The 23493-nt window shown below is 36.9% G+C and overlaps 2 protein-coding genes across 2 annotated transcripts; both read right to left on the bottom strand.

The window, feature by feature from the left end:
• Nucleotides 1–358: 358 nt before the first annotated feature.
• Nucleotides 359–4166, bottom strand: LOC122303864 (pentatricopeptide repeat-containing protein At3g12770). The gene has a single exon (XM_043115856.1). It carries the CDS (start codon nt 4038–4040, stop codon nt 1785–1787), a length of 2256 nt encoding a protein of 751 aa, XP_042971790.1. The 5' UTR covers nt 4041–4166; the 3' UTR covers nt 359–1784.
• A 9298-nt stretch (nt 4167–13464) lies between these two features.
• On the bottom strand, nt 13465–16825 carry LOC122304637 (putative dehydration-responsive element-binding protein 2H). Its single transcript, XM_043116895.1, has 2 exons — nt 16766–16825; nt 13465–14202 (listed from the first exon to the last, which is right to left on the bottom strand). Exons 1-2 carry the CDS (start codon nt 16823–16825, stop codon nt 13606–13608), a joined length of 657 nt encoding a protein of 218 aa, XP_042972829.1. The 3' UTR covers nt 13465–13605.
• Nucleotides 16826–23493: the final 6668 nt, after the last annotated feature.

Genomic DNA, 23493 nt, shown 5'->3' with positions numbered 1-23493 from the left:
ACGAAGACCATACGAAAAAAGGGTAAAACTTTCTACTGATTTTCATTCTTTTTCTAGCACAAACAAACAGGGAAAATAAGGCCCAAGCATAGACAAAATTAATTCCACATATATGCATGAACATCAAGATCTTAATTTTTCATATGAAGAACCAAAGCAGTAATTTATCTTTAGCGAGAATAAAATTTCAAAATAGCGATTTTGTTTTTTCAGACCGAAAGAAAGATACTGATTATCAACTTTTCAATCAGATCACAATAAAATAAAGATTGAGAGAAACACACGAGAGGCATGTATAAAATCAAATAGGCATTTACTTATATATTATATATTTTATTGAGATTATAAAATATCTGTAACCTGACGCTTGATACCGCATGTTAAATATTTGAACATGAAACATTAGATATAAGGATTTTCAATTTTCTATGATCGACAATAATAAATAATAACAATTACAAAACATACCTCCCTCCACCTCAGTTTAATAAAGATTTTGACCTGACTATATATACGAGAAAACGATCACCCTATGTACCACACTTGCAACTTTTAATCCTTTACCAGTAATTACCACGAATGTCCAGGCCTTTTATCTCCGTACCAGAAACTTCTAAATCTATACGGACTGGGCAGCCAATATTGAGATTAGCTTACCGTACAATATCCTAGAGCCAATTTCCTTAGGACATGGATTGAGGAACCCAAAAATATCACGGCCGAAGCATTATCCACAAAATGGATGTGTATTAGTGAGAGTGTCTGGAGTGAAGGAAACCCACTGTTTTTTGTGACATAAGAACTGGAAGATGCAAACCATGGATTTGCATCAGAGGGTCTGTGATTCAGATTACATGCTTCTAGTGTGAGACTTCTTAGTGGATTACAATTCAAAAGAAGACGGGGTGAACGAAACTCATTGTTCAGCAAGACATCTGGTTCCGAGTTCCTCAATGCCAAGTTTTACCAAGCAGTGGATGAAATCATGCAAACAAGAGAAACTCAGTTGACCCTTAATGCCAAAAACCTTTATTGGAGTTTTCATGGCGACGGGCTAATACAGTGGTTATGAACTCCATGACCCTAGTTCGACTCTGTTGGATTTTCTTGATCGATACTTTCTTGTAACTTTTGGTGGGAGTTTCAGCAATTGGGAGGACTAAATTCGGATAAAAGGCAGACTTGGGCTATGGATTTGAGGGGTAAGAAAGAGAGTATGTGGTGCAGAATGCTATCTGGCAGATTGCTGATCCGGTCATCGGCATGCTTGTTCTCCTTTTACAAGAAGCTCTTGTTTTTTCTCTCTCTCTTTGTAGCCCTGCAGGATTCCACGGTTGCGTTTGTCTCTTCCTGGAGAATAAGTTTTTTTTATCATTGATGCCCTGGTTTCCATGGCTGTATTTGGTAGGTTAAGAACTTTGAAGGTTGGAATCTAAAAGTTATTTCAAATTCTAGACCTCACGAGGGAAATCCCTGCACCATCCATTCATTCAGCTGAAAGAGAGACAGTATTTGTGGCTGAATGTTATTGCTTCGGGCAATATCTATGGCTGTTCGTATCAGGAATCCAATAGCTGAAGGCATCTCAGGTTAGCACCTTTCTAACATTTAAGTGTAGATAATTTGAAGTCTACCCCTCAGAATGATTTCGTGCCAAAATGTTACTTTCAAGTTTCAGCTTCGTATCACAATGAGCTGTAGCAGCTGGGACATTGTTGGTTTGCTTCACAAAGCTGAATGAACCAAAGTAAACTTACTTTAATGTCAAGAGCTAGCCTTCCCTCTCACCAATAATCTCCACAAGAACAAAATCCATCCTTGAAATGATGAAAACGTTTTGCATCCCGAACAACTATCTCCCTATTAACAAGCTTCGAAATAAGCTTAGTCGCTGAATGACAATTTACACATGCCCGTAGATTCTTTGTTATTCTAAGGGTAGTTCCAGCAGGTGTACTAATGAGACCATAGGCAATTGCCAGCCTTTCACTATGATTACATAGAGTTTCTTCTGTCTCTTCATAATTCAGGTCATGCAGAACGGATTCTGCATGTGGGACAAATCCCGCCTCCTTCAATCTCTTCTCCAGTTTCTCAAGCTCCTCAGAAATTTCGTGGTACCTTGGATGTGACTTGTCTCCCACACGAAATGCCTGAAGTTTACCGTTGATCTCAATCAAACTATACCCATAGTCCTTAGTCAAACCCTTCTCCTTCATCAATACACGTACCTTTCCAACATGATTCCACAAACGGGCTGAAGCATAGAGATTTGAAAGCTGCACATAATGCCCTGTCTCATACGGGTCTAATGTAAAAAGATGCTTTGCAGCAAATTCTCCCAATGTCAAGTGGCGATAGATCTTGCATGCACTCAGAAGTGCTCCCCAAACACTTACACCTGGTTCAATTGGCATGTTCGTTATGAAATCATAAGCCTCATCCAAACGGCCTGCACGTCCAAGAAGATCGACCACACAAGCATAATGTTGGTGTCGAGGCTCAATCCCAAAATACCTCATGCTGTGGAAAAGTTCCCATCCCTCTTCTACAAGGCCTGAATGATTGCAAGCTGTTAGGAGCCCAACAAAGGTGACGTCATTGGGGAGTACACCATCTCGCTTCATTGCATAGTAAAGATCAATGGCTTCTCGGCCCCGGCCATGCAATCCATAGCCAACAATCATGGAGCTCCACACAACCACGTCCTTATCAAGTGTTCTATCAAAAACAATGCGAGCCAAATCAACACTTCCACATTTTGCATACATGTCAATAAGGGCTGTATTGACAAGAACATCATCGCTATACTCACTCCTCATGATATAGTCATCCATCCATCTTGCTAATTCAAGGGACCCCACTTGGGAACAAGCTAAGATAGCAGACCTCACAGTTATAGAATCTATCCGTATTTTATTAGATATCATCTCACGGAATAGGTCTACAGCTTCCTCAGCAAAACCGTTCTTTGCATAACCTGAAATCATGGCATTCCACAGAATCACATTTGGTATCTCCATCTGATCAAAAAAGGATCGGGCAAGTGTCACCTGCCCACATTTTGCATACATGGAAGTGAGTGAAATGAGTAAGTCTGGTTCATATTCAAGGCCCATTTTAATGACACAGCCATGCACTGATTTCCCTTGTTGCAGATCCTCAACATCTGTGTAAGCCCTTAGAACACTCACGAGAGCTATCCAATCAGGTCTCGTACTACTCTGTCTCATTTGACTAAATATTCTCAATGCTTCCATAGGCTCACCATTTTGTGCATACCCAGACATAATGGAAGTCCATGAGACAACATTCCTATCACATAAATCATCAAACACCACCCTAGAACGCCCAATCTGACCACATTTTGCATACAATGCAACAAGCGCATTCTGTACCAACACGTCGGATTGGAACCCATGTCTAAATATCTGCGCATGAACCTGCCATCCCATTTCGAGGGTTGGCAAGCCAGTGCAAGCCTTGAGCACATGCATAAAAGTAAAGCCGTCCGGACTTACCCCCGCCATCTGCATATTCGTGTACATTTCAATAGCATCACCAAACATATCATGCCTCGAATAACTTCTAATGATCGCATCCCACAGAAAAACATCCGGGTTACAAAATTCATCAAACAGGTTACGTGCATAACGAATTTCTCCAAGATTCGTGCTTTTATTGATCAATTTAGTGATCAAAATAAAACTGTCCTGCGATCCAGAGACCAGTAACTGGGAATAGATTTGATTCAAATGGCTCTTGTGGGTCGAATTATCGATGAGAGATTCGAAGAACGCGTCAGGATCAACGGCGTGATGAGATTTGGCCTTTTCTAAGTAGGAGTCCAGAGGTAGAGGTGATGATGAATAGCAGTGATTAAAAAATGTGTAAAGAGAAGCAGGAAACTCAGAAGATATCGCCTTTATAGGATCCAACTGTCGGACTTTGGCAGGAAGGGAAAAGAAATTAAAAGAAGAAGCGTTGAAGAATTTCCTAGCGAGAGAGAGGCTCAGAGTCATGTGTGTGTTTTCTACCATCGCTTTGAAACTGACGCTGTTGATAGAAGCTAGCTACCCTCGGAATTGTGAATGATATTTTAACAATGTTTGAAAGAATATTTGCACCCGAACATTGTCCTTATGTCGAAAGATATCTTCAGACCAAACGCTAACTTGTTTTAAGGTTTATATATTTTGGATGCCTTTTCTTACGGGGTTTTTACCGATGACTTCTTGAGCCTATTTCATAATTATTTTCGACAATAAATATAATTCAGGTCTGGTTTATTTTCACAAATCTTTTATTTAAACATATATTAAGTTTGGTTCCTCTTCTTCCCGCTTGATTTTGCTTCCAAGGTTTCATACATTAGAAGTGCTAAGCTTACCAAAAAAATAAAAAATAATAATAAAAAGACTATTTGATAAGTTAACACAATTTAATATGATACGTAAAATTTATTTTACAATAAAGAAATATTTTATAATATAACTATGAATATCAAGTCAATGTCAATTTTTAAAGCAAGTTTTTTTATTCATTTTGCGGATCAAGCATATCCCCATTGTTTAAGGTGTCCTTTTCATTGATCTAGCTCACACAACATCAGTTCTTCAAACCGTCAATCAACATGACTCCCCTTTATTTATCCAAAAGTTTGTTCTCAATATTAATGTGCTTTTTTTTTTTTTTTTTGTTTTGAATTGTACTTATTGTAACAAGGCTGTTCGTTGGGGCCGGGATGCCTCTCCCCTACTCTTGTATCCTTTTAACTTCCATGGAAAACAAAAACAAACTAACAAATAATCCAGCAAACCTCATATCTCCTCTCAGTAGTGAAGTGTATAACATAAAATAAATTAGAGTAATACTCAACAAATTCAGAGTTTAAATACTTTTTCTAAAATGAACAAAAAGAGAGATTTTATACTTTTTGAAATTACAAAGAATCATCTAAGGGGGGCTACATGTATATGTACTATGCAATATTCTCAAGAATGTAACACATGGCTATGCGCGCTGTAGCCCGTTACGGCAGGGGAGGGGTTTGCCCATGTGGGCGCCCCTCCATCTTACACATTCCGGTGACTTGCTTAATTCCCACTGAAGTTTCAGCGAGTTCTTACTTGTTTTTTCCGGGGTTCCCACACATTTATGGTGAAGGGAAGCACGTATGAGTTTCTAAGAATGTCCCTAAAGACCACATGCGTGTATGCTGATTAAAGATTTGGCATGTTAACTTTCGAACAAATCAGGTGACAACCATATACAACAAATGAAATTTAAAGCTAGTGTCCGGCGTCCTGGAATTGACGGAATACTCTAATACTCATGCCCAACATGAAATAAATAAATAAATAAATAATCCAGTATTCTCTAGTAGTCTTGGGGCTGGATCTCTTTTGGTCCATGCATGAATATTCCTTTAATTTGTTTTTGTTTCTTTCTAGCAGCTTCTTGGTTATATATATATTTAATCAATTCTGGAGTACTCACAGTAATCGATCCTTTAGTTTGGGAGATTGCAACAGTATAGAGGCACAGCTCCCTAGCCAACAAAATAGAACTACAGAAGCAGGAGCTTGCTAGCTAGACACTTACATGATTTCCCACCAGTTTAGAAGTCCAAGTATCCGACCAACACACACACATTAATAAATATTGTTATCCTAATTAGCGGCCTCATATATGCGACGCACTTTGGCAACATGTTTTTTCAACGTTCTTAAGAAAATTGGCCAGAGCATAGAGAAGATGCTGTAAATTAAAGGATATTCCATCCATGAACACAATAAGGCGGCTAGCTCTCAACTTTCTTTATGCTCAATAATTTTACTTCTTCTTCAGCGGTTGCTTTAATTGTTATAATTCACATTATCTACAGGATGTGAACAAAAGGTGGACACGTACTTCAGCTTTGCAAAAGGTGAACAAAAAGCAAGATAAAAGTATGAAATGCAAACATCAGAAGCCAGATACTTCCATTATTCCATCTGATATTCACAATGTTTTAAAAGAATTACACTAATTCCTCACACCACTTTTCTTTTTTGGTTTGTATCGATATGATTAAATTACTGATCCGCTTCCCACGGATACATAGGTGCAAAAATAAACAAACTGAGATTCTCAATTAGATGTCACCGCCCGGCCGGCCAAAGCTCAGTGAACATCGTCCCTTCTTCTGGTAACCCGAATGTAACAAAAAACAGCAGCAAAAATAGCAGTGAAAAGCCCACCAATGATGACACCCCCACCAGCCATGTCGCTCCTATCAGAGTGATGATGCTTTTTCTCAGATTCATGCTGCTTTCCCAGCTGTCTGATCACAGGGGCTTCAGCCACTTTGGAGTCTTCCTCGCCCTCTGACGACTTTGCAGAACTAGAAACAGGCTGAGCCGCAACTCTTACAACCACCCCAAGCTTCCTAACCTTGTTTTGAAAGGGTTTCAGCTCTGAGCCCTCAGATTCTTCAGCCATGGCTCGAACTACCAAGATTTGAGCCAATATAAGGCAAACCAGACCAAGCCTACCCATGTTCTCAAACTGTCCACAAAATACAAAATGAAGAGATCGACTGAGTTTGGGATATTAAGGTTTTGATAGTAATGTATGCAGAGTATTTTTTATTTTTTATTCATGAGAGATGCGGTATGTGTTCGGGGTTATATATAAGGCTTAAGGGTCCTGGGAGTGGACTTTGTGGTTTGAAGCTGAGGAGAAGGTGCATCAGTACCGATGGTGAAGTGCTGGGGGAAAAATATAGTTGCAAGCATAGTTGTGCACTAATCTGTGCACCAATGTGATGTGATTGGTCAAAAAGTAGATTTGATTGAAAACAGTGTTAGTTTAAATTTTAAGTATGAATAAATCAGTATTGGTACACAGATTAGTGCGCAACTGTACTTATATATAGCAAAACTCAGTGCTGGGTCCCATATTCTATACTGGAAGTTCAATAACGAGGGGGGAGAGGTGGGGCTTCGGTCTCAAGAGGTGAGTGGAGAGTCCGTGTGTGCATTTCTGGCGGAAAAAAAAATTTATTTCATAGTTCTTTTATGGACATATCAAACATATGGTTGATGTACAAAATTTCTACACAAGTCAATATAAAATATATTAATATTTTCGTTTTTTTTTTTTATAATTATCATGAGTCTCGTAATAAATAATTTATTAATTGAATAATACTACACATTACATTTTTATCTTGTTTTTATTCCATCATGTAAATTAAATTGACATTTTTCATCACCTTGCTCATCCTTTATTTTTATAGGATGCTACTACATGGTCATCTGAGTTTACTACTCAGATGGATATCTTGACCTGGCAATGCCACGTGGCACTTTATGTTGTATTAAAAAAAAGAGAGAATATAAAACTCATGTTTTTTCTTATTATTACCATTATTAATTTGTTATCATGATAGCAAGCATTTGCAGAATGATTCACATATTACAAAATATTATCAAATCTCTTAATTATAAACTCTCAAAATGTACCATATTTACCAAAAATGGATTCGAAGAGAAAATATCTCACAATTGAGGAAAAAGAACGAGTGCTTCATTCTATTTTTTTATTTTAATAAAACCTAGTAGTGTCAAGTGAAATTATCAGATTAAGCGGTCCATAAGGAGTAAATTAAGTAGCATTTTCCTTAATTTAAAAAAAAAAACAAAAAACAAAAAACAAAAAGAGTTAAGATTCCTCAACTGTACAAAAATAAATAAATTTTTTTGGCTACATCTCTTTATATTGAAAAGTCAAGATTTCAATTTAATTATAAAAAAAAAGTACAGTTTACAGGTGAGAAAATCGAAGTTTCAACCCATAAAAAGTCGGCACCAGTGCACCACATTGATTGATGCATGTGTATTTACTGCATTATTAAAGTGCACAACCGTCTACGTACAAAGGAGCTGACCATGGTCAAAGTTCATGTGGAGGACCATTCTCCCTCGCTCGCAGTCTTTGACACTTTCTCAACATCCAACCATGCAGCGGTTCCCATTTCCTTTACAGAGTCAACAGACGCGGGAGACTACCAGACTCGGTTCCTATTAATAACCGAGAAATACTTTAATCACGTAAAAATTATATAAAAATAAATTTATTAATTAATATAATTTAAATTAATATATTAAATTATAAAATTATTCTTAATATAAATTTAATTTACTACATCACGTAAAATTATATCAATTTATATAATCTCTTTATATTTATAACAGTTTTTTAATAATTTTATAAAATTGGATACACAAATTAAATTTGATTTCTGACTCTATTCCTCTGTTTAATTAGTTGTAACATGGTGGTTATAAAATCGTGATCATATCTGACTCTACTTATATAAATTTTATGATTTATATAAATCTAAATAATTTCATATTTATATTAATATTATTTTAGTTTTTTAGTAAGAATATCTTAAATATTTACAAAGATCAGAGGAAGCTAGCAGTCATGCTTGTAATATCATACAATGTAGGATATATATATGATCATTAACATATGTAAATATAAACTATAATATATATATATATATAATTAAGAAAGATATATGTTAAAACGGAAAATTTGTTTTTAGAATTTTTTTTATAATTAAGAGAATATAAAATGTAAGTTGGTTATAAATTTATAATTAAGCTCGAGTTCGACTTGTATTAAAATAAAATTAAATAAATAAAACTTTGACACGTACTCTTAATTGCTTGCTCAAAACTCAACTCTTTTCCACTCTTACGTACGTACGTACAATCTCATGCACATCAAAGATTCAAGTGTATGATATTAATCTAATTTCTTTTCTTTTCCTTTGGGCATTGAATTATCAGATTCATTAAATAATATTTCTTTCTTTATTTTTCTTTTGGACTTTCTGGTTCCAATATATTAACAATATACAGTTAATAGTTTCATGAAATACAACGTATAAGAGTTTCTGTATATTAGTCACGCGTAAACATGTTGTTTTTACCTTATAATCGCAATATTGAAGACACTGTACTCAGTGAAGACGTAGCATTTTGGAAGTTATACATATACCATTGATATTAGGTTAAAGAACATGTTTATATTTAACGAGTCACTTTTACTTTTTTTTTTTTTATTTAACATATTTTGATTAAGGGGAATCTGGATGTGTTTACATGTGATACCGCATATTGAGAAGTGACAAGAGTAAGTGGTATATATATAAGATCTCACATTATTTGGAAAGAACAAATACTTCTAACATGCTTTTTGTAATGGTTCCAATAGGATTTCAATTAAAATTTTTATTTAAAATTTTAAAATACTTCTTATTCATATTTTAAAATTTTTATTAAAAAATATAAAAAAAAAATATCAACACATTAATAGTAACTTCTTTAATCAATAAGTAAAAAGAAATTTAAAGAATAAATACATGAGCGGTCAATGACAAAATGGAAGGACATAGTAGCATTATTCCTTTTCATATTTTTTTCTTTTGTTTCTTTTCTACCAAATAGTTACATTGGTTCTCCCTCGGCCCCTCCATATTTTAATTTCCCTTCTCTCTCCATTCCCTCCTACCAAATATATTAAGAAGACATGAAAAAGATCTAAAGCAATCATGCATGGAATAAATATTAATGGATAAGATGATGGTATACGCATGTATACATGTGGTCATTGTTTTTCAGTTGAGCGAGGGTTATCGTTGTCTTCAAGATGAATCACATGCTGCCTGGCATCTTGGAACAAGGATTGAAGTCGACGATTGAGATTTTCGACCATAATCCAATGTATATATGCCACCTAATTAATTGTCTGTACGTACTTAAGATCACTGTAGCTTCATACATGACATATTCAAAGAATCTGATCTACTTTTTTATAATAAATAAAGTTAAGGAATTTGAATCCAAGTTTTCCGATCGAAGCTCCTTAATTATTGAATTTTAGCTAAGATCCTTAATGTTCTACCCGCCAAATTTGCATGAGCTAGCAGCTAAGAGATCCCGTGAACAACCTCTAGTGGAAAGCATAATTTCTTGCTGATCAATCCTAGCTATTACATTATTATTAATGAAGGAGAGGAGACTGATTATGTTTCTCATGTTATGCTTATCAGATAGGATATATATGATCGAGAGGGCAATATAAAAAGCTGGCCCCCTCGAGTGATTGAGAAGGCTACCGCAAAGAGGGTCGGTCGTTCTGGGGCATGGAAACAAGACATGTTGGAAACAAATTGCTGAATGGTGGTTTCAGTGTCGTACACCACCTCTAATATGTCTTTATATTTCTCCTTGCTTGTATAGGCCGGAGCGTGAAGATCACAAGATTTATGGTTTAACTTTGCTTGAATTGACTATCAAGAAGTTTGTGATCACTAAAAACATTACCATTGCAAATATTTGGATTCGTACTGTTATATGAATCATATATTTTGAAGTGATTTATCATAATGTTTTTGGACCGATATGCAAGACATTGTCCCCTGAATTCGCAACGTCGGCACGTCGCCCTCAATACTCTAGAGGCAGGCTGTTTTATACGGACACTATCTTTCTAGCTCATTCGCTTGGAGCTCTTGAAATTCTATAAAAATTAAAGAGAGAAATAAAATCAAATATTGAATGCTTCGGTCCCAGATTACCTTGATCGATTAAGTACCAATTAGGAATCGGCCCCGCATGAGGACACTTGATTTAGCGGTACAGAAATCAATGGATCGCATTGGTTTGCCTAAAATAGCGTAGTACCACTGATCTATAAATTATGGGGTGTTTTCACTAGATTGTTGGATATAATTTTATTAATAGATTTAGGTTGCAATTGGAACCAAAAAAATTAAAAAAAAAAGAATTAGGCAAATTCCTTTTTCTCTTTTTTTTTTTTTTCTTCCTTTTTTTTTTTTTTTTTTTTTTCAAGACCTGATGAGATCTCATCAAATTTGCAAGACCTGATGAGATCGACGTCAAAGTAAATCAGCCATAATTTTTTATTCCCATATAGGATTGAGATGATCTTTGTGGTGTTGGAAATCTAACTCAATTAACTACAAATTCATGCTTCACAATATCTTTGTATCCTAACGTTTTGTTAGATATAATACTTCCGATAAATCAGTATCTGATCAAGATAAATATGTTACAACTGCTACCTAGTTGTTGATATAGTTATCCAATGAATCACTATAGATTTCATTTGTATTTTGTTAGTGTTCTGTTAGTAGATATTTAAATATTTGAATACTTGTATCTATCTAGATAATGTAATTTGAACTATTATGTACTCATCTATATATATGAATACACTCGTACAACTAGTGATTAATTGAGCTAGACTTCATTTCTTTTATACTTCTGACTCGTTTACTAGGTCAAAACAACTCGGCAATTTTATTACCAAAAATTAGATAAAAATTTCGCTTGACAATTGGCTCAAACGAAAATTTCAAAAATCACTTTGTACTAGGTTTTGGAATCTCCTAGTAGTCTTCAAACCATTGATGCAAAGATTGAGTTGGTGCTCGTTGTGAAACTATATAAAAGCTGATAATTCAGAGCTATCAAATGCAGAGATCGAATGAGATACTTACGGTGTTGTAAGCCAATTGTAATTACTTCAAGGGTCTTGTAAGTATTTCTAAATTGGTTATAACGAACTAAATTTCTATAGTTAATATTAGATAGTGACTTACACCTAAAGTGATTTTAAACTTTGAAGACGTTTTTTAAATGAGTTTTCACTTTTTTACAAAAACTGATACCATGATTATCTCTTGTGATATGATGGATTGATTGATTGTTAATTTAAATAATCCAATAAAATTTGGAAAACAATCCATTCACGCCTCTAAATGCATTTAAGATCTAAATTACTGATTTTTCAAAATGCGTCCAAGACTCTTACCAAATTAGTAAAATAATTAGATAGCAAGAACAAAGTAGACCCAATGTTTGGTTGAAATCGAGACGGGCGCGGGCATTTACCAACACAAGTGCTAGCATTGTAAAAGGCGAGCTGCTCAAATCACAAACATCGAAATCGACTGAACAGCCCATGTAAGTGTTGGATGTGAGGTGACTTGACGGGGCTTGACGCTCATGTGCCTATCGAAATGGTCACCTTTTGTCCAGCAGACTTTATTAGCAGTGGCCTGTGGCCCACTAGTTCCATGGGTGGCAGTTGTGCGAACCAAAACTTTAAACCCCAAAAAAAAAAAAAAAACAGAGAGAATCAAAATAATGGATTTCTATGGACAGGGGAGAGGGAGAGGGGTTGGAGGTAGGGTCTAATGCTCTCCTCCTCTGATAATTAGTTTTGGAGATGAAAATGCATAGAGGCTATTTGTGGAAATAGAGTTACTGTGGAAAATAGCTTACCATGGTTTCGATCTCTTTCTTTGTAGATGGAAACACGTCTGGCTACTACAATTTTATTTTATTTTTTTTCTGTTATATCATTTGTAACATCATTTGTTCTTTATTCACACTTTTAATGGGCCTGGACTCCGAAACCCATTTCAGAGCATGAGCCTCAGAATGGTGTAATCTGGGTTAAAGACAGTGAACCCAAAAAAAAAAAAAGGGTCTGAAAGGGGACAGAGGGCCTAGGTCCCAAGGCCTGTAAGTTCAAGCATGCCGAAAAGAGGAAACGTCGTAGAAAATGACAACTCGCTAGGGGCAAAGAGGCTGTAAATGAGGGGTGGTTTGTGCAAATAAGGCATGGTACAATTTTTCCTGCCTCCAAAAGAATTGCCAGCTGAACTCGAATCTACTCTTTATCTGCAAGAATCGGTGGCCTTCAAAGAACGATGCCCATTGTATGGTCCAATGTACCCACAAACGTCGAATTGGAGTAATATGAACTTAACTTGGTTAGAGAAATGCCCTTATTTAGCTTAAATTTTTGACATTTTCAGTCGCATCTGCATATATGAATCATTTTAAGTAGTTATTCATTATTTTAAACATACAGTCACTTAAACATGCCACATTGCTAGGCATGAACCGGGATTAAAAAACTAAGATGAAGGTAGTGTTACTCATTCTCTAATTTCTTCATATTTAACAGCAGTTTCCGCATACATATTTGGAATGAGTATGACAAAACTTCAAGAAACAAGAACAATACAGGAAAACAGATTTATAGTGTATCTTTTGCTATATTTTGTAGATTCCTGTCATAACCATAACATAACATCATGTATTAATACTCTCGACAGCATCTAATTATAACTTGTATACATGTTTATCCACATGTGGGAGTAACACAGGACCACATACCCCTCGGCCTTTGGAAGAATTAGATCGGTAATTCTAGTGTCTCATCAATCATCACCTTGATATGTCTTGATATTTTTCAACCAAGAAGCCATTTTTAGAATGGGAAACAAGTCAAGAATACTTCCCTCAGATTTTCACACAAAAAAAAAATAGATTCAAGTAAGAATTTTTGAAAGATTATAAGCATCACTTAATCATCAAGCATAACATATCAAATGATCATTTGATTAAAGAGGTCGGAGCACATCCATCCCACAAAGAAACATAAAAGAAATATTATAGCTTGGGGAAGCATCAATATCAAGTAAAAATATGAAAAAGAAAATATTCATCATAAGACTCGAGGAGACGAAGAATTGATCTTTAATTCACCCACCCCATCATCACACTTTACACTAGGGGAATTACGGTTCAGATCAATGCCCGTGGTAGCACAAACCTCAGAGTCGTTCGATGTTGTTGTGGACTCCGAACCTGATGGAACTGGCCCTGATGAAGAAACTGATGGTATTGCAGCTAAAGAAGAATCCTCGGTTGATTCCTTTGAGAAACAGGAGATCTTAACGTTGGGGAAGTTGAGACGGGCAGAGGAACCATACATCGCTCTAGCAGCTTCATCATATGCAAGTGCAGCTCCAATGGCAGTCGGAAACGTACCTAGCCAAAGCCTACTACCCCTGTTTGGCTCCCGAATTTCGGCTACCCACTTCCCCCATGTCCTCTGCCGTACACCTCTGTAGTTGCATCTCGAGTTTTCTGGCCCTCCCTTTCCTTTCATACATCCCTTCTTCGAACCCTTTGCAGGAACTTTGCGAACTAGTTTATGCTCATTGTTGCAAGCATCAAGTTGTTCATTATATTCTTTCCACTTGTCAAGAATCGAGGCCAGGGATCTGGATCCATCCCCTCTGGTTTGGGTTTTATCCAACTTGCGCATACAAATTGAAATTAGGAATGAACAGAAAACCCAAGAAAACTACGTGAATTACCTGCCAGTGTTAAAAAGATGACCTTTATTTTAGAACATCTAACACTCATCACAGGATGATGTGCCTAAAAAGTTGTTAACGTCCCAAAACTACTTATTAAGGTCAGGAAAACGCCAGCCAAAACTCTGCAGCAAACTTGCACAATGCACGCAAGGAAACATATCAATGTAAATTAACAAGCTACCAAATTTATATCCAATAAATCACTATTGACCAAAAAAACCTTACAGAGACCAAACGAGAGAACAAAATGATAGTCCAATTTGCCAAAGCTTCCATGGTAAACTTTTCTCACCTACTAGTCTAACAGGGAAAAAAAATACTAATTTTAAAGTACAAGGAAACTGTAATTCCCATTGTCTTGCTATTGCCTAATATAGTGATGCCTTATGCATTAAGATATAAGATGCACAATTACGATTTCCACAAAATAAATCTTAATTACACCCATTTAAACAGAAATGAGTATATTAACATGAATGCTGTAATGTACCTATAAAAAAATTGCTGTAGTGTGATGGAACAACCCTCGAATTTGGGACATACAATATCTATTCTGCTCAAAGTACTAGCCAAAGACAAAACCACCGATCCAAACACAGGCCAACAAAGGCAAAAAAAAGGGCTCAAATTTAATGTAGTCAGCAACGAAAACCAGAAAACATGAGATATAATTGCCAATCCTTTTCAAATTATAACCAATCATAGGTGAGAACAAGTTTCGGATTCAAGCCAAAACCACCATTCTATTTGTCAATTGGTGGCAGAGGCAAAGATGTGTCGTTCAAGGTAATTATCAGAAATTATGCACACCACCAGCCACACAAATATGTAATTTTCCATCCTAATGTTAAAAACTTAAACCATTAATCCAAAAGCCCTAGGACAATTGGATACTAATTTAGTTAAGCCTTTAATTCTCAAGATCATAACATTCCACCGCGCTTCTGAATCTAACATCCAGAGCAGCCCACTCTATCGACACTGTGTAACGTCCCAATAGAAAGCCCAAACCACATGGCCTATATTCCAAAAGGCTAGTCAATGATACAATTGAAGCCCCATTAAAACCTTATAAAAAACAAGAACTTCTCATTTCCAAGCAATGTGGGATCTCATATACCACCTATCTTTATCCCTATCATCTGTGGTATCATATTTTACCCCCCTTAAATTCCCAACGTCCTTGTCAGGCCAGTTTGTCATACGTGACACGGCTCAAGTCGCACATTTCTAGTTGGGATAGGCTCTCATATCATTTGTAACATCCCAATGAAAGGCTCAAACCACATAATCTGTACTCCAAAATCAATAGTCAATGATACAATTGGAGCCTTATTAGAACCTTCAAGACCTTCTCATTCTCAAGCAATGTGGGATCTCATGCACCACGTATTATTATCCTTATCATTATCCTTATCAGATGGGATATCACAATCTACCCTCGTTAAACTCCTTATCATTATCCTTATCAGATGGGATATCACAATCTACCCTCGTTAAACTCCCAACATTCTCGTCAAGCCAATCCGTCGTGGCACAGCTCAAAATTCCATATTTCTAGTTGAGATAGGCCCTGATACCATTTGTAACATCACAATAGAAGGCCCAAACCACATGACTTATACTCCAAAATAACTACTAAATGATACAATTGGAGCCCCATTGGAACCTTATAAAGAGCAATAAATTCTCATTCCCAAGCAATGTGGGATCTCATATACCACCTAGTCTTATCATTATCATATGGAATATTACACACTTACCCAGTGGTAGGCCTTTTCCTTTTTGGGTGGCTTTACTCATCTATTAATATTCAATGAATTAACACCATGCACATACATACTACAAAGACATTTTAATTTACCCTATTGGTGCCCTATCCATGATGTAATCCCTACTTTGATATCAATTGTTAAAGACTTAACCATTGATCCAAAAGCATAGGATTGTTGGACACTAACTTGATTAAACATTTAACCCTCATGATCATAACACTAAACCGACATCTGAAAGCACCCAATGAACCAACAATAAAGAATGAAAAGCAAGATCACTCCATACAGCTACAAAGACCACCAGCGCATTCTCTTCATAGAAACACATATACCAACTAACTCGAACATATAATAAAACCAAAATGGTTTTTACATCTAATTATTTCCCCATCAATCTACAATCAGTGCGTATCATCAATCATAAGCAATATACCATAACGCTACTCTTAACTTCGCTTCTTAATCAAATGAAATTATTGGTCAATTTGTTTTCCAACTGGTTCCAGAAAAAAATAAAAATAAAAATAAAAAATAAAAACATCGGCCTTTTACAATTTTGTCCAGTTGCATACAATAAATCAGTAACAAAATTTAATAAAAATAAATCAATGAATCACAACTGAAATACGAGATAAGCGAATCGTAACCGAATCCGGAAAAGTTCTGGGAGCATTTATACGAGATCGGACTCAAAAGAGATCAAATTTGAAAAGAAAGCTTTTACCTTTCTGCCACTGGAACTGGATCTCCAGAGGCGGAGCCTAGATTGAGCTACAAGAAACATGTCGAAGGAAGAAAAATAATTTTAGGGTTAGGGTTCGGTCATTTAATTGTGAGAGAGAGAGAAACCAAACGGTGCGGTTTACCTTGTGGCTCCGACCTAGCTCATCAGAGGGTTAAGGGAAGTTTTGGATCCGAGTAATGCAGGAGGACGTGTCGACGAGAACAACGGAGAAAATTTTTCGAAAGGAAAACCCTAGGTGCCAACTTTGGCAGGTTTATATATCCCGCCGCCAAACCGAAAATAAAAAAAGTATCCAACGGTATATACGACTGGATGTTGGGAGCCCAGCCCATGGCATTGGCAACAGGTATATGTCGGTCTGGGCTGGGTTTGAATCTGGCTGCACTCTCGAGTATTTTTTTTTTTTTTTTCTTTTTATCCGAATGTGAGAGTTTTTTTACTATTATTATTTGAGCAATATTAGGCCAGACACAAATTTGGTTTTTCTGATGGAAACCAAACTGTCTCAAGCTAGAGCTACTAAGGTGGCTAGGAAAGCTCGGTATGAATGCTGTGTAGCAGTAGGTGCAGTAGGAAGGAGTAGTGGGTTGATGCTTATGTGGAAGCAAGAAGTGCAGGCGGAGTTAGTTAATTATTCTCAAAGACACATTAACGTGTTAATGAGGAGTGAAGATGACAACTTAAACTGACTATTGACATGTTTCTATGGACACCCCGAAACAAATAGAAGGAAGGAAGCATGGCAATTGTTGCAGTCCTTTAATCATAGGAATATGGGGTGGGGAGTAATAGGTGACTTTAATGAGATTTTGTCCCATGATGAAAAGGTAGGAGGAAGAGTTAGAGCAGAAAATTAGATGAGGTTATTTAGAGAGGTGGTTGAGAATTGTAGTTTGTTTGATCTAGGGTGGAGGGGGGCCAAGTATACATGGTGTAACAGACATGAGAGTGAAACCTTCACTAAAGAGAGACTAGATCGAGGTTTGGCAAACAAAAGATGGATGGAAATCTTTCTAGATGCTAGAGTTAGTACAATGGTGGCATTATGTTCAGATCATAGACCAATTCTACTTGAGGGTACTTGTGGAAGGGGGCAGGGGACTCATTTTCATTACCATTTTAAATATGAGATGAATTGGACTAAAGAGGATGGCTGCAAAGACACAGTAGCTGAGGCTTGGCAAAGAGAAGTTCACCAACTAAGGCAAACCAACAGGCTGCAAAAAAAAACTAGAGATGTGTAGCAGGAAGCTTCAGAAGTGGAGCAAGGATCTAAGAAGGAACAGACTAATAGCTATAAAACAGAAAACAAATGAAATCAAACAGTTGCAAGAGGAAGAGAGAGCGGATAACATGAATGACCTCAAGAGACTACAATCTGAGGTTGGCTTTTTGCTAGATCAGGAAGATGCAAGGTGGAAACAAAGAGCCAAAGTCCATTGGCTGACACAAGGGGATAGAAATACTAAGTTGTATCATGCATGTGTCAACCAAATGAGGAAAAAGAACTCTATAAAACAAATCGAGGATGGAGATGAGAGAGTGCTATGCTCAAAAGAGGAGGTGGCAACCGGGTTCAGGCTTCACTTCAACCAGGTGTACCAATCTGCTAACCCAACAGAAAGGGCCATACAGATGTGCCTGAATGGTGTAAGACACAGGATCTCTCGGTACAAGCGGGAACAAATGGATTGAGAATTTACATCAAAAGAGGTTGTGGCTGCTCTTAAACAAATGTCTTCATTCAAATCACCAGGGCCAGATGGGTTCAGTGCAGGTTTTTTCCAAGATCATTGAGATATAGTTGGCTCTAATGTGGTGCAGGCAGTACTAGACTTCTTCAGAACTGGTGAGATGCCAACAGAACTGAATCATACTCTCATAGCTCTAATCCCAAGACAAGTGCCCCTAGATCAGTAAATGAATACAGGCCTATCAGTCTCTACAATGTGTGGTACAAACTAATTTCGAAAGTTTTGGCAAATAGGTTGAAACCAATGCTGCAAGATGTCATATCTTGGAATCAGAGTGTATTCCTACCAGGCAGACTAATCACTGATAACATAATGGTTGCTTACAAGCTCCTGCATACTATGCAAGCTAGGCAAAAAAGAAGAGAAGGCAGCATGGCTATGAAGTTGGATACGTCAAAGGCATATGGTAGAGTGGAGTGGGGTTTTTTGCAAACAATGCTATCTAAGTTAGGTTTCAGTGACAAGTGGAGGAAGCTGGTTATGGCATGTGTAAAATCTGTTTCCTACTCAATAGTAGTGAATGGGACCCCTGGAGACATCATTTGGCCTACAAGAGGCTTAAGGCAAGGGGACCCTCTTTGCCCTTACCTTTTCCTTCTCTGTGCAGAAGGATTGAGTACCCTTTTGAAGGAAGCTGAAGCAAGAGGTCGCATTAAAGGAGTAGCTGTCACCAGGGGCAAAAGAATCAATCACCTTTTGTTTGCTGATGATTGTGTGATGTTTTGTAGGTCTAAGATAGAGGAATGGACAGTCTTAGTCCACTTGCTAAAAGTCTATGAGGAAGCATCTGGACAAACCTTGAACAGATAGAAAACTTCCATTCTATTTAGCTCAAACACTAGTACTAAGGCAAAAGAATACATTGTCCAACATGCTGAAGGTGTAGCATGATAATTACAACAAGTATCTAGGATTGCCCACCACGGTAGGAAAATCCAAGTATAACACATTCAGAGGCCTAAAAGAAAAGATATGGAAAAGGATTAATAGCTGGAAGAACTCCTTTCTGTCTTCTGCAGGGAAGGAAGTCATGATCAAAAGTGTCTTGCAAGCCATACCAGCATACACAATGAGTGTATTCAAGATGCCAAGTATGCTTCTCAAAGAAATTGAATCTATGGTTACCAAATTCTGGTGGAACCACAGAAAGGAAGGTAGGGGCATTCATTGGAAAAGTTAGAACAAACTTGGAGCAGCAAAGGGAAAGGGGGGACTAGGATTTCAAGACCTTAACTGTTTCAATAGAGCTCTCTTAGCCAAGCAAGGGTGAAGAATTTTACAAGAACCTGCTTCACTGGTGGCTCAAGTATTCAAAGAAAAATATTTCAAGTCAGGCAACCTGATGGAGGCACGAGTAGGCTACTGTCCATCTCAAATCTGGAGGAGCCTAATGTCAGTAATGGATCTGGTAAAGACTAGGCTAGTGTGGAGAGTAGGCAATGGAAGGAGCATTAGAGTGTGGAAAGACAAATGGGTGCCTGTACCTTCTACTTTTTAGATTCAATCACCTAACAAGATATTGGACTGTAATGCAATTGTTAGTGAGCTTATTGATGATGAAAGCAAAACCTGGAAACAAGAATTAGTGCAAGCAATATTCAGTCAAGAGGAAGCCAAGAGTATCTATAGTATCCCTATTAGTGTAAAAGGGATGGGTGACAAAGTAATTTGAGGACTATCAGAGAAAGGGATATTTTCAGTAAAGAGTGCTTATTATGCATATTTGGAGACCAAGAATCAAAAGACAAGAGAAACATCCAGTGGAGATCAAAATGAAAGGTTGTGGAGGAGGGTGTGGAGATTAACTAACTCAGGTAAGGTAAAACAGTTTCTGTGGAAAGTTCTCAATGGAATATTACCCACATGGAGCATTCTTTTCAAGAATTATAAAGAGTGATTATTAAGAATGATTCTAATTATTTCTACCGCTACCGAGAGATTTTTTCGAAAGAATCGCTTGATCACTGCAATCTTTTTTTTCATATATTTTTTTAATCATCTTTAATATTTTTTAAAAGTAAAAAATTTACAATATTATTAAAAAAATATTTCCTTATTTACTAAGTCAACAAAATAAATAAATAAATTTTTAACAAGATGCTTTATTGAGAAATAAAGCATTTTCCAATTATAAAAGAGATAGAGAGAAAATATGCTTTGCAATAAAAATTATCTTATAACATAATTTTAATATTGTTTACATTAAATACAAATACAACCTGTGCTTTGGATTTTGATATTTGTGCACAGGCGAAATACGGAGTTTTCAACGTTCTTGTTCCATCTTTAGAGTGACAAAATGCAAAAGTCAATAAGAGCCATGGTCATGAGTATTGAAGGCACGACCCATCTCAGTAGATTTGAACAAAGACTATATCAGATTTATGGTTGTCTTCACTATTTTGAGCTTGAAATTGATTGTCTTTTGTTTTGATTTGATGCTGGTTTAAGTTTGATTGGCATTATTGTTTCTGACATGTTTTACCGCCAATTGATCTCGACTGCAAACCAATTTTTAAGGACATGTTTCACGCTATTAACCACATGAACACCTGCAAGAAGTAAGAGAATGGCACTAGATGCCCAATGGAACTCTAATGCCTGAGTTAGAGAAGTAATCTCAATATAAGTATATGAATAATCGAATTGAATTACATAGTTACCTCTCAGTGTTATTTATAAGGGCGCAAAGTCGTGAAGATAATCATCCTGTTTTGATAAGTCTTCAATGGTTCTCCTTATTAATTGGAGTGATCTTTACCTAATAATCCGAATGCAATATCTGGCCATTATTCTGTGTATTAGTAAGACTCATGGGTCCTGTCATTGGCTATTGGACCTTGAGCATAATGGGCTTATAGGTACCAAATTTCATTTGCAATTACCCCGCTAATTTTCTTCATAGCAATACGTAAGAAATTAATTCATAGTTCCTTCCTCTTTTACCCTGCTAGCCTTAAACAGGTGGCCACTTTAACATTCACTCTGGTGCTCTCATGAGATACACCCTTACGTAGGAAATTAATTCCTTGTACCCATGCCTTGACACGTGTCCAAAATGGTTCCCACTCTTCATTTTTTCATTTTCGAGAATGATAATCGTCGGTACACAAGTAATCTCTCAGCTTCCCGAGAACATTTCAAATCTCATCATTGCTTTCTTCTCACATCGCCTTTTCTCTTTCCTTAGTACGTTGTTATTGAAAAGTTCTTGGAAATTTTTCTTTCAAATTCTTTGCCCTCTGTTATCCCTCTAGACGTTCTCCATTTCCTGGTGTTTCAAAACCCTCTAGTCCTTGTCGTCTTTCGCGATTCTTTGCATTTCTTCACCTAATGGCTCATCACGATGTTTCCCCTCTTCTTTCCACAGTGGAAACCCTACTAGGGTTTTCACCCCTTCAGAAGCTGAATCCTCCAAGAGCCAAATTAAACACCCCCTTAATTCGAGGGATATAGATGGTGCTTGACCATCTCCACTAAGGAACTGACGAAACTATAAACGAATTGTCGCGTTCCTAGGTTAGCGGAGTTCCTAATCCCGGATGAGGGTGCTAGTGCCGTCGATGAAGAAGGTTTTTCTGGACGTGTGGCACTTACTGCTTATGCCCTAACAAGCGGGTTACGACTCCCATTCTACCATCTTGTGCGTGACATTTTCCACCTCCTTCAGATGAGGAGCGTAAAAAAAACCGATAAACCGGACCGGACCAGATCAAACCGGTGGGATCAGTCCAGTCCCAAGTTTAGTGCGGTCCGGTACCGGTTTTATTTTTTTTTTAAACCAGTCAAAATCAGTCCGGTTTCGATTTTTCTTTTTCTAAAACTGGACCGGACTGAACCAGACCGGTTTATATATATTTTTTAATTTTTTATATTGTATATAATATTTATATATAATATATAACTATATATAAATTAATTTTGTATTATATGATAAATTACTAACTAATATAATATTAAATTTTAAAATCTTATATCATTTCGTTTATTGTATTAATAGTTATACTAATATTATATAGTGCATATTAATAGTTATACTAATACTATATCACTATATATTATAATATACTACAATATATTATCACTATAGTATTATATACTATAATATATAATATTATAGTACCTTAAAATTGGTAAAACCGGACCGAAAACGGGTAAAACCAGAGTACCGGTTTAGGAGAGTAATCGGTGTGTAATCGGTTTTGAAAAATGTAAAACCGGTGTATACTGATTCGGTCTTAAATTTTGTCCAAAACCGGACCAAACCGGACTGGTTATACCCCTACATCAGATTTCTCCTACCCAACTCTCCCCACATGGTTGGCGTGTGCTCTTGTACTCCTGCTAGTGTTCTGCATGGTGTTGGAGCCTTTGGGGGAAAGATATCCATATTTGAGGACTCGTGAGTTCTTTTTCTTCTACATCGTGAGTCGACTGCCAGGTAATATATGTAGTTTCTGTATTCGAACAAATGGTCAACGGTTGGCAGCCTTTGACCCCCGCCACTCCAATGCTAAATCTTGGAACAAGAAATTTTTCTTTCTTACTGGGAGTGACTGGGAGTTTCCTGCCTCTGAGAGAAACATTCTCGACTTCCCTCCTCAAGCTAATTGGGGAAAATTTCCTTATGATAAGAAAATTTTAATTGACCTTACTGGCCACAAACAAGAGCATATTGATGCAATTCTGAATTAGGCTAAAGAATAGGATGGTAAAGGCAAGAAAGGTGCCCTGTGGATGGACAAGTTATTGTCGCCGGCCAATATTCATAGGTTTCTACTTGTGCCCAATCGTTCCCATGTAAAGGGACAAAAACTAAAGGATGTGAAGAATGCTTCTTCTAAGAAGAGGCCCACCCTATCGCCTCTTTCTAAAACCCTTGCAAAACGCACTTGCCAAGAGGAGGGCTAGACGCCTACCAACCGCCCAAGTGAGGCTGTGAAAGGGGCAGCT

Source organism: Carya illinoinensis, chromosome 3 (assembly GCF_018687715.1).
Source record: "Carya illinoinensis cultivar Pawnee chromosome 3, C.illinoinensisPawnee_v1, whole genome shotgun sequence".
NCBI classification, from domain to species: domain Eukaryota; kingdom Viridiplantae; phylum Streptophyta; class Magnoliopsida; order Fagales; family Juglandaceae; genus Carya; species Carya illinoinensis.
This window is presented reverse-complemented; position numbering and strand designations above follow the sequence as displayed.